Genomic DNA, 16,303 nt, shown 5'->3' on the forward strand with positions numbered 1-16,303 from the left:
TAAATGTCATTAAAACATAAAGATAATTATAGACTTACTTCTTTTGATAATAACTTTATTTTTACATATATATTAAGCTCTTCATTTTCCTGAGTTCTACCTCTGAATTCAACCAATCATAGATTGAAAATATTTGAAAAAATAATTGGATCTATGCTAAACATGTACAGATTTAAAAATTGTCATTTTTCTCTAAGCAATATTGCTAACAACCTATTTACATTACATTGCATTAGGTATTATAAAGTAATCAAAGATGATTTAAAATGCATAGAATGTACACAGGCTATATTCAAATATGATTGCATTTTATGTAAAGGACTGGAGCACTTGTGGATTTTGGTATTGGGTGTGGTGGTGGTGCTTATCCTGCATCAGTCTATTGCAGAGCTAAGAGATGACTGACTTTAATTATGAACAAACATCTAAAAATAAGAGTATTTGATTGTAATGGATGCTTTGGAATGTGGCATTTTAACCATATTTATGCCATAAAAATTGAATCACTCAAAGTACAGTAAAAAATGTTTTTTAAATAGAGAATAGGAGAGTCTGGCCTTCATATTCATGACAATCATAATTAGACAGACTTAGGATAGTATTTAAAGAATACTTTTTTGAAGCTTTTTTTCACTAACTTTGTATTCCAGGCCACTTTTCAATACTCTTTTATTTTCCTTTGCCATACCACATAAAGTTTTGAGAGTATTTCCTTGGCTTTTTGTTTCTAAAGTCTATGCCTACTAAAGCAGATTGTTAAGATATAAATCAGTTGAACCACACTTCTCTTAACTGATAGGCAATTAACAGTATTAGCAATGACAACCTTTTTGTATTATTAGTACTTAAAAATCTATTTACAAATGAAGTATTAATTTTAGTGTGTAAGCTTGCTCTAAATAGTTTGCTTACCCATAAATATTTACTACCTCAATAGCTTATTTATAAAATATTCGCAGTTTTTAGTTTCTTGGCCTTAGCATGAGCCCTTAGATATCTGAATAATTCTGAGGAACATTCCTGTTTCTCACAGAGAAGTAATTTGGTAATATTAAAATTGTTTTAAAATTCCTAGAACTATAATTCAGCATGTTTGTCATGCTTTTCTGCCTTCTAATTTATCCATATGTAGAGTTGGTATCTTGAGAAATATTGGAATGAGATAATCTGATTATAATGATTTATCATTACTAACTGGGAAGACAAAAAGTATAACAAAAGTAATAAAGCTTAGATAGAAAAAGTTGTTTTTTTGTCGTTGTTTATAATTAATGCTCTTGCTTGTTTTTCTGGTAGGTCTCCTCTTTTTTTTAAAAAAATTAACTCTTTCTGTAAATTTTAACTTATGACATTTTATGAGGCTTTATTTTTTCCCCAAGTAGTCAACTAATAAGAGTGGGATTTTAAAATGCTAGTGTTAGAATACTAATTCGACACCTGACTTGAACTAAATTTTTCTTTTTTAATCAGGTAGCTAGCTATATATAGTTTCTGTGATCCAGAGGTTATCGGACCCTGATGAGGCTCAAATATCTGTACTTCACACAGTACTGTGATCAGATTAAAGTGTGAACAATTTTAGAGAAAAAAGAAAAGTATTAACATATCTCAAAGCTGGACAGAAGGAAGTTGGTATTTATTTTAGATTAATAATGACAATTGTGTACACCTAATGAGGTGCCATTTGATTTTGTTTTTAAAGTAGATTTTCAATTCACATACCCACAGTGCTATCTTTTATTTTAGCTAGTAAAATTTAAAAATACTGTACTTTGCCACTTTAAATAAGTGTTTATAGTTGAGGCAACAAGTTTTAGGCTTTAACACTTTGAAAATGTGGTACATTTTAACCCTTTGAATTCATAAACAAGAAAAGGGTAGGTAATTTAAGTATTTTGAAGAAGTCAGTTAAAAGTAAGACGAAAATGATTAAAATGGCATTAAATCCTTAGTCATTAATTTTTTTTAAAGAATGTAGTTTGAAAGGTTTTCATTAAGTTTTAGAATATACCTTTTATTTGTATTATATTGGATAGACAGTTTTGCTAGTGACTTTTCATATGCTTAGTATAACTTGTCTATACATTTTAAAATTCATTTTTACTGTTATGTTTGCTGCTTCATCATTGCTTTCCTTATCCTGCATTTCCTGATCATCTTCTGAATCTGCATCTTTTCTCTGCTACTTTCCTCCACAGCATCTTACCCACAGGGACCTAGGATTTACCTGTGTCCCAGCTCCCCCTCTCTCTCTTGTGGTTCCCTTCATCTTAAAAAGTCCTGTCTCCTCCTCTCGGAATCTAGCCTTACCCCTCATCATTCTAGCCTTGTCAGCCCAGTTCTGAGGAAAAGTGTTTCTTTCAGTGAAGAGCTGTTCCTGGCTGCTTCTGGTAGGATCACATTATGTCAGCTTTTTAATCCCTTTACTTTAAATCATTTTTGAAAAAAGTTTAATTATTTCATACTATAAAGAATTATTGCATATTTTTACAGGATGTATTTCTATTATTTTTTTTACTGATAAAGAGTTGAACAATTAGATTTATCATAGGATATAATTGAGCATTACTTGATGGATAATTATGAATATTTGGTAAATTATTGTATACATTAAAAAAAGTTTATGTCTAATGACATAGATCTGGCTGTTTACAATAATTATTTAAGTTCTTAGTACTAGCATTTCTGTTTTAGATGCTTTACTTTCTTCCCTACATACCAATTCTGTTCACGTTGGACCTGTATCATCTCATTGCTAAACCATATGGTTACATTAGTAAATTATTCTGTTTGAATCAGTTTAAGTCTCATTTTTTCTGATCATTGCATTAATCAAATTATTCTATATTTTTTGATGTTTTCCTTGTCACTACAAATTTACATTTTATTTTATGGCTTTTAATATGCTTCATATAAAGATCTTAGTTTAATTTCTGTTTAGCGTTGTATAGTCTCTTAAAAATGTTTAGGTTAATCTAAGAAAATTGAATTTACTTTTTACCTTTAAAGAACAGAATGGGACTATACACATGCTAATCTTTGTTTCCTTATCCAAGAACAGCTAAAAATGTAAAATTAAATTAGCTCCTTTTTAAGTTATTGTAGTAAATTTGAAGGTATGCATTTTCAGTTTGAAATGGGTGGGATGAATTCCAATCTGTAGAATCCTGGGTTCTCACCCATCTCCTGCTTTCATGGATCATAGTTTGTCCAGTGGTTCTTTCAAGACAATAAAATAAGATAGGAAAAGAAATTTAAAATTAAGTTTTAAAAAATACAGATATGAGCTTGGGAAATATAATTCTTACATCCATAATTATGTACATTTGTAATGTGTCTATTATATTTCTGTGACTTTTAGTTTTTTTTTTCCCAAATAATTTCTTTTTGTTTTTTGGAATGAATGTTGACATATATCAAAATAATACCATTTTATATGATGTTATGTTTAGAAATGGGAAGTTATCAGAAAATAAATATACTAAATTTAAAAATTACCTAGATTTCATGCTCTTTAGAGAATTTTGGGATATTTTTAGTGATCTCAGCGTTTTTCTTTTCTGTATTTATTCTTAGTCAAACACTTAATATTTCTCTGTTTTTTTAGTGTTCTTAAATTGTTAGCATAATAATAATTACCATTTTGATGATTTTTATTTTATTTATACAAATATTTATCTCTTTAACATTGTTTCTTTTCATAATTCTTAAACCACATTGAGTCTAAAGCTAACCATGATCAGAACTTTGACATCTTGCTTCCAAAGAAAATTTTGCTAGTCTATTAGAGTAAAACATATGCTTTAGTTGCCATCTTGAATACTTTAAATGTGTGGATCATTTTATATTTTGACTCATGAGATTTATGAAGTTGAATGCAATTATACTTTCTGTTTCTATAGTTGGATTTTTTGGTTGTTATTTATGTGCTAATGTTCTGTAGGAATGGGCAGTGGTAGTGCTGGAAAAGAAGGGGGGCCATTTAAAGCTCTTTTAAGACAACAGACACAGTCAGCATTGGAGCAGAGGGTAAGATTTACCAGATATTCTTATTCTTACACTGTTAATATGAACTTATGATCTTATGCTTCTGTGTACATATTTACTTTCCAAAACCAAACTGTTTTTGGTTATATCTGAAAATATTATAGTTTTGAAATCCAACTTGTGTATGAATATTTACTTTTGACTTGGAGTAATTCTGTAACTATTTTATGTTTTCCTCTAAATATTTATTAGAAATATTTTAGAGAAATATCCATTGAATACCGAAGTCATTTTTAATTTTGTCATTAAAATTATAAAGAAATAACATTTTTGAAGAAACAATATATCAGTAGCATTTATTAAAAACAATTCTTTAGTAATATTTTTACTTAACAAAATTATTTTTTATCACTGGTCAATCTCTGAGATAAGAAATGTATATTTTCTACATGATTTTACAGATTAATATAGTGTTTCATTAATATAATACATCTATTTTGATTGTTATGTTTAATGTTTACTTGCATTGGTTGAGTGGGAAAATGAGTAGTTATAGTTTTTGGATGATTTTTCTCTCTCTCTTTTTTATAAACTTCATTGCTAAGGGAGGATCGCCTCATAGGTTCTGTAGAAGGCGGGTATGTTTCCAAACATGTGTGAGAGCCTATTTCTTGTATTAGAAGCTTTTCCAGTTTTAATCTCAGTCACTTAAGTTTTGTTTAAGCTTTTAACAAATGTTGCCAGCTTTTTTCTTTTCCATAATGCAACTTTTTTTTTTAATTTAATAGCTCCATTAGGCTCATGTTCTTTTTTTTCTACTAATACAGTGCATGATTTTATGTGTTATGTCAATTATTTTAAGATACAGTTTCATAGCTTTTATTATGTTTGATTTGGAAGCTATAAACATTTATAGAATTTTCTTTATTATATTTTATGCCAACATTTGGGAGAAAAAAAGGTGAAGCATAGTAAATAACCTGTGAAAGGATGTGTTTTATGAAACAAAGCTTTTTTTTTTTTCCTACAGTTTGACTGTTGAGAACAATGTTTTTCAGATTCTCTTATTACAATAATAAGAGAGTTTATTTTTCTAGGCTATTTTTCCTCAAACTGAAGGTATCCATGTGTGCACAGTTTACCTTTTAGACAAGGACAGGAATGGCAGAGCTGAATTGAGCAGACCAATACGATCAGCTATATCCAGTTCTTTGCTTTATACCCCACTGAGCAGCACCTTTCAGCCACTCTCACGTCTCAGAAGCATACCACCTGCTACCACCAAAAAGTTCATCCATACATTTAAATCACATGTTAAAACCAAATAGAGCAAAACACTAAAACATGGAAGAGAAGCAGGTCATTTTTTAGGCCAGAATACTCTTATGTCTGCCTCTTCCTGTTTTTGTGTTCTCTACAGAGTCCTTCATATTGGTATATGATTTCTTGTAATCAAATTACCATTCTAGAATTCACATCAACAGAAAAACTTAGGTTGCCTTAAATTTAGATATAATGAATTTTGTCTTTATTATATGCCTTGTCCATTTTAAGAACCTTTAAAACTGTTTCACTTGAAGGGGAAAATTAATGAAAATCATTTTGGATTTAATTAGCACGAATCTCTTTTAAATGTGCTTTTAAACATTCTTAGAATCTTGGCACATTAACACATTGGGCATACATTACTGAACAATCTTCATGTAATTAAAAGGAAAGGTTTTGAGAACTCTAGTTTTCATTTATGACTTTGTAAAAGCTGGCTGTGTAACTGCTGTGGTAGTACATCTATATCATTTGTTATGTAGTGGTAGTTACTTAAGTTTACGAGACTACTTCTCTGCCCTGTATGAATAATAAATAACAAAACTTCATGGTTGTTGACTTTGCCTTTCACCTGTGCTGCCAAAAGCTTTTGGCTTTTGCAGTTTTGGGGATCAAACCCAGAGCTTTGTATATCTAGAATGGCTTTTGTTTTGGGAAAAATTTGTACAGAAGTATGAAGAATCTTCCCATTTGTTTAGATGTGTCTTATCTCATTTTGAATGTTGTTTTTTTAAAAATACTCATTTCTATTCTTTGCTAAATCTCCCTTTTAAATTTTATTTAAAGAGGTACTTCATTGCCCAACCTCATTTAATGGGTTAATTAATTTAAAAATAAAAATATTGTTTTCTTACACAAACATTAAGAGATCTTGGCAATAGATGCCAGGTTTTGGGAGATGAAAAATTAAAGTAAAAGTTTATTTATATTTAAGTTGAAAAAAAAAATCCAAGTTACTTTTTAGGTTCTGGGGTGTATATTTTTCTTTTCTTTTCTTTTTTTTTTTTTTAAAATTTTTATTGTTGGTTGTTCAAAACATTACATAGTTCTTGACATATCATATTTCACACTTTGATTCAAGTGCGTTATAAACTCCCATTTTTACCCTATATACAGATTGCAGAATCACATCAGTTACACATCCACTGATTTACATATTGCCATACTAGTGTCTGTTGTATTCTGCTGCCTTTCCTATCCTCTACTATCCCCCCTCCCTTATAGTATAAAAACCTAGTTAACTTAGTTTAACTTAGTATTTCCCAAATATATTTTACCATGGAATCTTCTTCTAAAATACCTATTCATGAGGAACATATTTTGAGAAATATTGATATAAAACACTGTCTTCTTGTGATTAATAATCTTTTTTTAATATTTATTTTTTAGTTGTAGTTGAATACAGTACCTTTATTTTACTTATTTATTTTTTTGTGGTGCTGAGGATCGAACCCAAGGCCTTGCCCATTCTAGGCAAGTATTATACTACTGAGCCACAACCCCAGCACCTGATTTATAATCTTTTAAAAGTAGGTTAAAATTGTACAATAAATTATTGTAGGAATCTGGCATGGAGTTTTATATCTAGAAAAATTCTCTTGGTAATAAAAAGAATATATGATTTTAAAAACTATTTGGATATCTTTTTGAAAAATTACATTTAAATCTTTTAAAAACAATCATGTTTTATTGATTTTTCAACCAGCCTATTTTTAATCATACATTGTTAAATATTTTTATGCTTCATACATATGGCTTATGCCAAAGCATCAAGTAAAATCCATGTGGGGGACCACAGGGAAAGATCCTTTAAATATAAAGAGTTCTAGAGAAAATATCTTATATGATTGCTAAAATTCACATTTAGGCTTTGAAAGCAGGGTGTGCTTGGCTCATTTAAGGAAACTGTCCTTTCAGTGGAAGAAAAAAAATCTATAAATTTGTTCAGTGGAATGAACAAACTATAGATTCAAATCAAGTCTTTCACTCAGTGTTTTAACCATAAATAACAGGGGAACCAGATGATGAGGTTTGTTGTTCAGAAACAGTATATCAATCAAAGGTCCTCATGACCTCAGTTTTACATCTAAACCTGGAAACAATATGGGAGAGATTATAAAGCATAGTTTTGACATCCTTCCCACAGAGCAGTCTGTGCTGATGGTAATGGAGATGATAGGTACATAGAGTAACTCTTCTAATTAGAGAATAGTCTGAAGATAGACTTTTGATTAACTGACTTTAATTTTTTTTTCTTTTTAGTTGTAGATGGACACAATACCTTTATTTTGTTTATTTTTGTGTGGTGCCGAGGATTGAACTCAGTGCCTCATATGTGTAGGCGAGTGCTCTACCTGTTAGCTACAACTCCAGCCTCAACAGTGACATTTTTGCTTCCAATAGGTTAAGTTCTGTATTTTAGGTTAATTGGTTTGCTGATTGAGTGACACATGTTAGAGCTTAAGTTGGCAGTGAGCCTTCACGTTTCGTAGGGCAGCCACTGCTACTATCCTTCTGCTCTAGAGTGTTGCTTTCGCTCTCATTCCTTTATCTAATCTCCCAAAATTTGGGGAGAAGACTAAAAAGTCCTGAATAGAGAAATCATTTAAGTTCATACTTTTAGTACTTATCTAAAATCTTATATGCATATGTTTTCCAATGTGTGTAAATTTACCTAATTTACTTTTTAGCTTTAGAAGAAAGTAGTTTTCCATTTAGTTTCAAAAAATTATTTTCAATGTCTGTCATTTAGATATGTAAAAGACTTAAGTATAAAGATTAAGTGTAAAGTATTTTTTCCCCCCTTTGGGACCATCACATACCTCATGTATTTTGAGGTACTTTTAGAATCTAAATTTTCCTAATTGGGGGAGGGGGCGGTGCACAGAGAAGGAACAAACCTAAAGACCCAACTTATTATGGAAAATACTAACATTTTTAATAACATAAGCTCACCTATACATGTCATTTAAAACTTACATTAATGAGCTGGCATCGTAGCTCTTTGGGCTAGGGTTGTGGCTCAGTGGTGGAGCGATTGCCTAACATTTATGAGGCACTGGGTTTGATCCTCAGCACCACATAAAAATAAAATAAAGGTATTGGGTGTCCACCGACAACTAATATATATATAAACTTTAAAAAATTGATGATGATGATGTGTATTCCAACTAAATAGTTTATGATATATTCAAGTGATATATGCCCCCTCTATCTTCTTCCCTTCTTTCCCTATGTCTGTCCATAACCTTGTTTTATACTCTTTTCTTACATAAGGTTGTCTTTTCTTGCTCCTCCTCCTCTTCTTTTTTTTTAAAATTTATTTCTTACATACATGACAATAGTGGAATGTATTACTTGGTCTTCTTATATTAATGATTTCCTCTAAATTTTGACCAACTTTTTAAAAAATATACACAATGCATTTTTTATACTTTACTTTCATGGATTACTGATATGTGCAGGACTGTTTGCCTTTATGTTAAATGATTCCGGATTGCTATGTTTTGTGAATTATGCTTATGTGAGTTTGTATTCTCCATGCTTTAAGCAGCCAGTCAGAAATCTTGCTGCTTTTTTATGTGCCTGCTTGTAGCAGTATTTTGTATCTTTTTCTGTCCCTGCTTCTATTTTTTGTATTTAATCTGCCATGGTCTTTAGAATTATACATTCCTAACATATATAACTATGTAACTACTATATATAACAGAGTGAATACCATCTGTGGAGAGATCGCCTATGAATAAAATGCATGAATTTTAATACTTGCAGCTCTGATAGTTCTTTTGACTATTAAGAGCTTTGTTTTGCATATTTCCAGATCTGTTACATTCAAAATGGTTGAGGCTACTGGTAAGTGACTTTTGGTTGAGGGAGCTACATTCATCTATTTTCTAGCCAGACAGGTCAGATAACAAATTCCCATTACTTGCCTCCATTTTGTATAATGTGAAGGGGGCCTGTATGTTTGAGCAGCCAACTAATTCCTGGGTGTAATTTCTTTTCTTTTCTTTCTTGGTACTGGGGATTAAACCCAGGGGTACCTTATCACTGAGCTACATCCCCAGTCCTTTGTATTTTTTGTTTTGAGATAGGATTTCTCTAAATAGCTGAGAGTCTCACTGTTTCCCAGACCGGCCTCTAATTTGCAATCCTTTCTCAGCCTCCAGAGTTGCTGGGATTATAGGCATGTGCACTGCACCCGCTCTGAGTACATGCCTATAAATGTCCTTTCCCTACTTTTTCATTTCTCTTTTGAGTTTTTCTCCTTGTCTTTCAAGTTGAGAGGTTTTCTGTCCTTAAGAGAAAAGGGGATAATAAAGTTTGGAAGACCTTGTAGAATGGTATTGCCTCCTTAACTCTTACTACGTATTTTTACTACATATTCTCCATACCTCTGCTTTTTGCCTTCCTCCTACCCCCGCTTATGGTGCTAGGGATCAGACCCAGGGCCTCATACGTTCCAGGCAAGTATTCCACCACTGAGCCACAGTGTCAGTCCTCCTCTTTTCTTAATATATGTTTAAGTACTCGCAGTTGTTACTGCTGCTGACAGAGTGAGGATAGTAAATATTTCCATACTGTGATGCTTTGCACACCTTGACTTGGAATTTGTTTTTTTCCTTTCTCATTTCTCTTAACCCACACTGCTCATCCTCTTACTCCCCCTCCATTGATCCCACTTTCTTTCAGGTCTCTTTCCCCGAGCCTTTGGAATCCTTACCAGTATCTTATATTGTGGATGTGCTTGAGAGGGCAGTAAATAGATAATGGAATAGAGGGGTTGGCTTATTCTCTCATCTCATTGTAAAATTGTACTAGAGTAGGAAATGTGCTTTCCAGATGTCTCATGTTTGAACTCTTAAAAACATTTTTTTCACAATGAGATTTGATAAAAAAGGGTCTTTGGAGTCTGCCTAATATTGTATATGTGGAAAATTTTAATTACAAAATATTTGTAATGTATAATGGATAGCTTTTTATTAATGTATAGAATGTGTTTAATAAACAAATTTTTTATACTTCACACGTGGACAGTTATATTTTTTCCATTTCTTTCTACTAGGAATTTCCATTTTTTACCCTGACTACATTTCCTCCTGGATTCCTTGTGCACGTTGGAGGTGTTGTTAGTGCACGTTCTGTGAAGCTTTTGGATCGTATCCACAATCCTGGTATGTTCTTGCTTTTACTGCTTTCCTTTATTTAAATTCTGTTTATTAAAACTGATTTTTATATTTAATGGACCAAATCTATCTGAAAAGAAAAAATGAAAAGAAAGTATAAACTGGCATGTTACCTTAAAATATTTATAGTAATCTTCATTAAAAAATGATCAAACTCAGTAAAAGTATATGTTAGTTACTTTTCTATATAAAACAAGCACATCTTGATTTATTTTTGGCTAAGGAAATTCCTAAATGATTTTTGAATCAGCAATTTTCTTTGACAGAGGAAGATAGAAAATTTTTACAATTTGACCATTATGGTCATTAATTTAAGATGTTAATTCTTTTTACTAGCAATATGTTTTTATCATTAACTTCTTTGTTTCTAAAAAGAGGTATCCTTTTAAATTGTGAATATTGTGTATAGTATCTAAAAATTAAAAAGAACAAGAACAAACTAATATTTGGTTTTTTGGTTTCTTTTTTGTAACTATTTGTTCTATGTAAATGAACAAATGAGAATAGTAGCTCACTTTAAAACATGGGACCATAATTATAAAAGAAGATAGACATCAAAGCCCCAGTAATTTCAGGCCCTTAGATTAGAGATACTCTGGTCATTTTTCTAAATCTAAAATAAGCATGACAAATGGTAGGAACTTTACATATGGAATGTATTTTTGCATCTCTCATTATCTAGATGCTCAATCATTTGTTCAAGTCACTAATTTTGATGACATATCTTAGACCTGAAGTTATATTAGTATTCTTATTTGGCATATATACATACATATTTTTGAAAGTTTTAATTTGTCTCTCTAGGAAGTAATATCTTTGTGATGCTTATACTGAGAACTATGAAAAAAAGTAGAATCCTTTAAAATTATTGGGTGGAAAACATTGCAGATAATGATTTTGAGGATTTATAGCATTACCATTCTTTCAGCTTTTTCAATATTTAATCCATGTTTCGTGCTTTCATTTTGTATGAGTTAATTTCAGAGAGGATGCAATTATTCAGGACTCTGAATACGATTCAGAGAAGTGCTACCGGATCTACTTAATTCAGAAGCTTATCAAATACGTCTTTTAAGCACCAGTCTTTTTTTTTTCTTCTTTGGTTTATTTTTTCCCCATTTCTTATTTTTTTTGGTTAATTTAAGAACTTTTCTTCTTTGTAGTACTTGTGTATTCTTTGTTTCTTAGAGAAAAATTAAGACTAATGCCACTTTATGGTATTAAGATATTGGGTATTAAGATATTCTATATCTTTGTGTTTAGAACTTTGAATTTTTTGGAAAGTTTAAGGAAATACTAGTTAAGGTACGTGACATTAATTGGGTAACACAATGCTAGTCACCTAAATTTCTGTGGACTTTTGACTCCAATATTTTAATAGATGGTATCTACTAATGAGATTCCAAAAACAGTTTCAAGGTTATTTTCAATCATTGGTAATATCTTCTAAAATGAAAACATTTTTATATTTTATTTTGTTGCTTCCATGTACTCTGAATAAATGGTAGAGTCTGGGAGAACAAAGGTTACTTAAATAAACTTACATGTAGAGGTGTGTTTTAAATGTCACTTATTTATTTTTTTTTAAACAAAAGACTGTTTTTTTTTGGGGGGGTTATCATACCTGGTAATTTATTATAGCTTTGTTATAACTGTAAGAATCTAGGTCCAGTGAAGAACATGAGAATCCTGTTACAGAATGTTTTTTGTGTCAATTAGCAGTCACCAGTTTCCTCCTTTCTCCCCACTTTCAGAATAGTTTTTCAGTTCAGGTATAGAAATTCTTCAGTTATTAATGGACTATTCCCAAAAGACTATGGGCATATACATATAAATGCTTTCAATGGTGTATGAGTTACATTTTCATTTTTTTTCTTTTAGTTAAATACATGTCAATTATATATTCGAATGATTTCAATAGTATCTTACTTTGATTTAAAATATCATTCATTGGATTGTTTTATGTATGTATTATACACTAAAAAGGAACATTTACTTAAGATCATTTGTTAATCTCTAAACTGCTTAAATATTTTTTTTATGAAAAAATCTTAATTTGTTGAGAAAATTAAACTCTGGATTAGCATCTACTATAATGACGATGAATAATTTTGTATCACTGAGCCATTCTGCTAATAGAAACTTGGGTAGTGATATACATGTGTCAATGTTGAAAATACTGTTTTCACCCTCAAGTTAATCTTTTAGCTATTTTTTGACTAGTGAATATTGGAAATTTTTATTTCATTCTCAGTATACAAGGAAAAAATAATATTTTAGAAGCACTACCACCTACCAAACTCTTTGGATTATTATTTTGGCGATTTTCTGTTTTTGAACTTTCTCCTTTGCTAACTATTAAGTAAACAGGAGCATAAAGGTGAAGAATGGGGTGGTTTAAAAAAAATCAAGGTAATTAACTTAAACAATTAGACTAGTTAATGTTAGTTTACTATATCATGCTTCTTCTTTCCTTTCTATTTCTACTTCTTATTAACTCTGCTGTCTGTCTTTCCAGTTCCTGTCAAGTGGTATTGTCAATTGTGTTTTTGTTTATAGTTTTTTTTTTTGTTTTATCCTACTATTCTCCACCTAAAACTGATCTACTAATTTGCTGTTTTGAACTCAGCCTTTGTCGGAATTATGGGTAACACAAGATCTTACAAACTACTAGACTGGAATAGTTTCAATTCAGGTATTTTAATGGTCATTCAGTACTACATATGCTGACAAAAATTATGGCAGCTCAGTGAAGTTTTTAGAAGTGTTCTAGATTAAATAGGTTTAATATCAATTCAGTTACAAAGATACATTCTGCAATACATATGTAATAACTTGTAATTTCCATGGAAATGCAGATATAAAAATGTGTTAACTAAAATGAATTAATTAAAACCATAGAAATACCATAAATTATGAATGACTTTTCTTTTGTGACTAACTTTCAAATGAGAATTAAATTATATATTTTAGACAATTTTCATATCAGGGAGATTATGCAGGCATTAATTTTATGATTAAGCAAATATTTGTTAAGTAATAACTATATATGACTAATTTGATAAATCTTTTAAAAAGTAGACTTAAACTGCATATTTAGATATGAGTAGAATATACTTAGTGTTTTCTAAAGTTCTAAAAAATGTAATTGTTAGCATTTTTATTTATAATTCTAGAACTGTTCCAAAATTTGGCAATTCAAGAGCAGATTTCTTTGGAGATTAACAGCTTCTATAACCTTTCCTCCTTCTCTTTCCATATGAGAATATAATTTTTCTTTTTGAGCCATTTAAATATTGATATAGTTTATAGCTTTTCAAGAAATCAAACTAAGAGAACTTTACAGCTGATGATGTGGTTTAGAGTCAGAACCAGTCAATTCTTTTTGAAAAAAGCATATTCTCTCACTAATATAAACATCTAAACTTTATATTACTATCTTAGAATTAAATTTAATTATAGAACTATTTTAATTCTGTATCAAAGCTGATATTTTGCCTAAAGAAAATTTTCAGTTCTTTGGGTTCAAAAGTATATCTTACAGAAAATCAAAAACACCAGAGGGCTCAGTATTTTAGATAATATCCCATAATCTTTTCAATATTATAAACCTTTTGAGTTTGTAGGAGTCCAAGAGATAAACTCTAATGTAAGTAATGCATGTTTGACTCTGAAGCAAGTCATATTCATCATGTAGATTTATCAAAATTCAATCTGCTAAACAATCTGATTAGGTCCAACCTTTACAGTAAGTAGACTGCTGTCAATTGGTAAATCTTTAGGGAAATTACCTCTATTTTCTATTCATGTTTTTACCATCATGCTGTCATTGATTTTAATTGAAATTACCATTTTTAGTGTAGTATTCTATAATTAACTTTTAATGAGAAACTTAGAAATATCTTGTTGGATTTATTTCATAGAAGCTATACATTTTAAAAATATGGTCAGTTTAATACAGTGGGTAGAGAACAAGGTTGTGTTTAAAAAATACATTTAGTGCATTGATCTTTAATAGTTTAAGGAAGGTCAAAGGTGTTCAGGGTGAGATATATGTTGGTCAGATGATAGAACAGTCTTAGAAAGTGGGAAAGGCAAAATTAAATCTTATAGACATGGGGACATTATTTCATGTAAGCAGAATTACAGTTTGATAAAGAGAAACATGGTTGAGGAAGGAATATATCTTGCCATCATTTAAAATAATGCCAGGTGAGAAATATATGAAGAAAAAATATAGATATATTAATGAATGTTTAAAAAAACATACCAATGATATTTTCAGTTAATTGTTCTCATCTCATTGATGAGGCATTAGGATTTGCCTGTAATAGCTGGTACATCTTCATAAATAAGGCTGGTTTTGATATTAGTTCAGGAAAAAGCACTTGATAATTCTGAAGAAAATATGATGTTTTTGATAAATATATATTCAAATCACTTATGTATCCTGTGTAATTTGGGACTGTTTAGCTGTTGCTATTTTATATTACAATAGAAAATCAAAATTGAACTTGTTAGTAATTGTTAGTATTGTTTTTGTTATTTCTAGAATTGTTCCTTCATACTGAATTTCCAGGATTCTCTGACATCATGTATCATGTGATACATTGTAGCCTTCTAAGAGAAAGGAAAAAGAAATTATACTACATTAAGTATACTTATTAATTATTAGACATTCTCATTTTAGAAACATTAAAATGTAGAAAGATATAGGAAAGCATGTTATGCCACACAATACTGTTTCATAAATATGGTAGATATGTCACATAAGCACATACAGTCATGCACTGCATAATAAATTTTTGGCCGTATATGATGGTAGTCCATAAATATATTATTGCTCAATTGATGATGTAGCTTAGTTGTGTAAGTACATGTAGTGATGTTTGTACAATGATAAAAATCCATCAAAGCATTTCTCAGAACATATATATCCCTATTTTTGAGTGACACATGATTATTTTATGCCATATAATTTGCTAGATACTAGAAGGCAAAGGTTGCCAATCCCCCTGCTTTCACAAAACTCATATTCTTGGGAGGTATAAAATCATTAAATGATATATTGTGTAGTATGGTGTTATACTAGATGAAGAAGACATGATTAACTCGGTGTCAGGGGGCTTACAGAGGTGGCAATTCTTGAATTCAGATTGGAAAGATATATAAGAGACTCTCATAGATTTATATCGCAGGCAGCATATTCAGTTAATACATACTTTGTGCCAGGCATGGTTGTGCTTGCCTCAGCTCAGGAGGCTGAGGCAGGAGGATTCTAAGTTTGAGGCCAGCCTTAGCAATTTAGTGAGGCCCTATGCAACTTAGCAAGACCCATCTCAAAATCAAAAATGAAAAGGGCTGGGTGTAGTTCAGTGTTAAAGTGCCCTGGATTCAGTCCCCAGTACCAGAAGGGAAAAAATATATACGTTGTATGTGGTTCTAAAACTTCCAGCATTTAGCAAAACGGTATCTCAGCCAGTACTCCTTTGATGTTGTTTATGTAGTTACATCATCCTTAACTAAGTTGTTTGCCACTGAGTTAAAAATATCTTCTGTAGTTTAGCTTATTCCCCTGTCTGCTTTTTTCCTGCTTTGCTATCTTAAGTTTGTGTTAACTACAGTAAAAGAAAATATGTTTATAGAGCAGGAAAGAATTGACCCCTTTATTTATTTATTTATTTATTTAGGTACTGGGGATTGAACTAGGATGCTTAACCACTGAGCCACATCCCCAGCTCTTTTTATTTTTTATTTTCAGATGGGGTCTCACTAAGTTGCTGAGGGTCTCGCTAAGTCTCTGA

General features: G+C 30.7%; 1 protein-coding gene across 28 annotated transcripts in view; it reads left to right on the forward strand.

The window, feature by feature from the left end:
* C2cd5 (C2 calcium dependent domain containing 5) overlaps positions 1-16,303 on the forward strand; it is a 95,507-nt gene that overhangs the window by 28,470 nt on the left and 50,734 nt on the right. For 8 of the 28 annotated variants that reach the window (XM_078015094.1, XM_078015095.1, XM_078015089.1 and 5 more), the window contains 5 exons: positions 3,944-4,029; positions 4,593-4,625; positions 4,904-4,948; positions 10,379-10,487; positions 13,129-13,194. In XM_078015094.1, coding sequence (XP_077871220.1) covers positions 3,944-4,029; positions 4,593-4,625; positions 4,904-4,948; positions 10,379-10,487; positions 13,129-13,194 — 339 coding nt within the window. The remainder of the gene's footprint in view (positions 1-3,943; positions 4,030-4,592; positions 4,626-4,903; positions 4,949-10,378; positions 10,488-13,128; positions 13,195-16,303) is intronic. The other 20 variants (XM_021728824.3, XM_040280922.2, XM_021728828.3 and 17 more) reach the window with 5 other exon arrangements.

This window comes from Ictidomys tridecemlineatus, chromosome 6 (assembly GCF_052094955.1).
Source record: "Ictidomys tridecemlineatus isolate mIctTri1 chromosome 6, mIctTri1.hap1, whole genome shotgun sequence".
NCBI classification, from domain to species: domain Eukaryota; kingdom Metazoa; phylum Chordata; class Mammalia; order Rodentia; family Sciuridae; genus Ictidomys; species Ictidomys tridecemlineatus.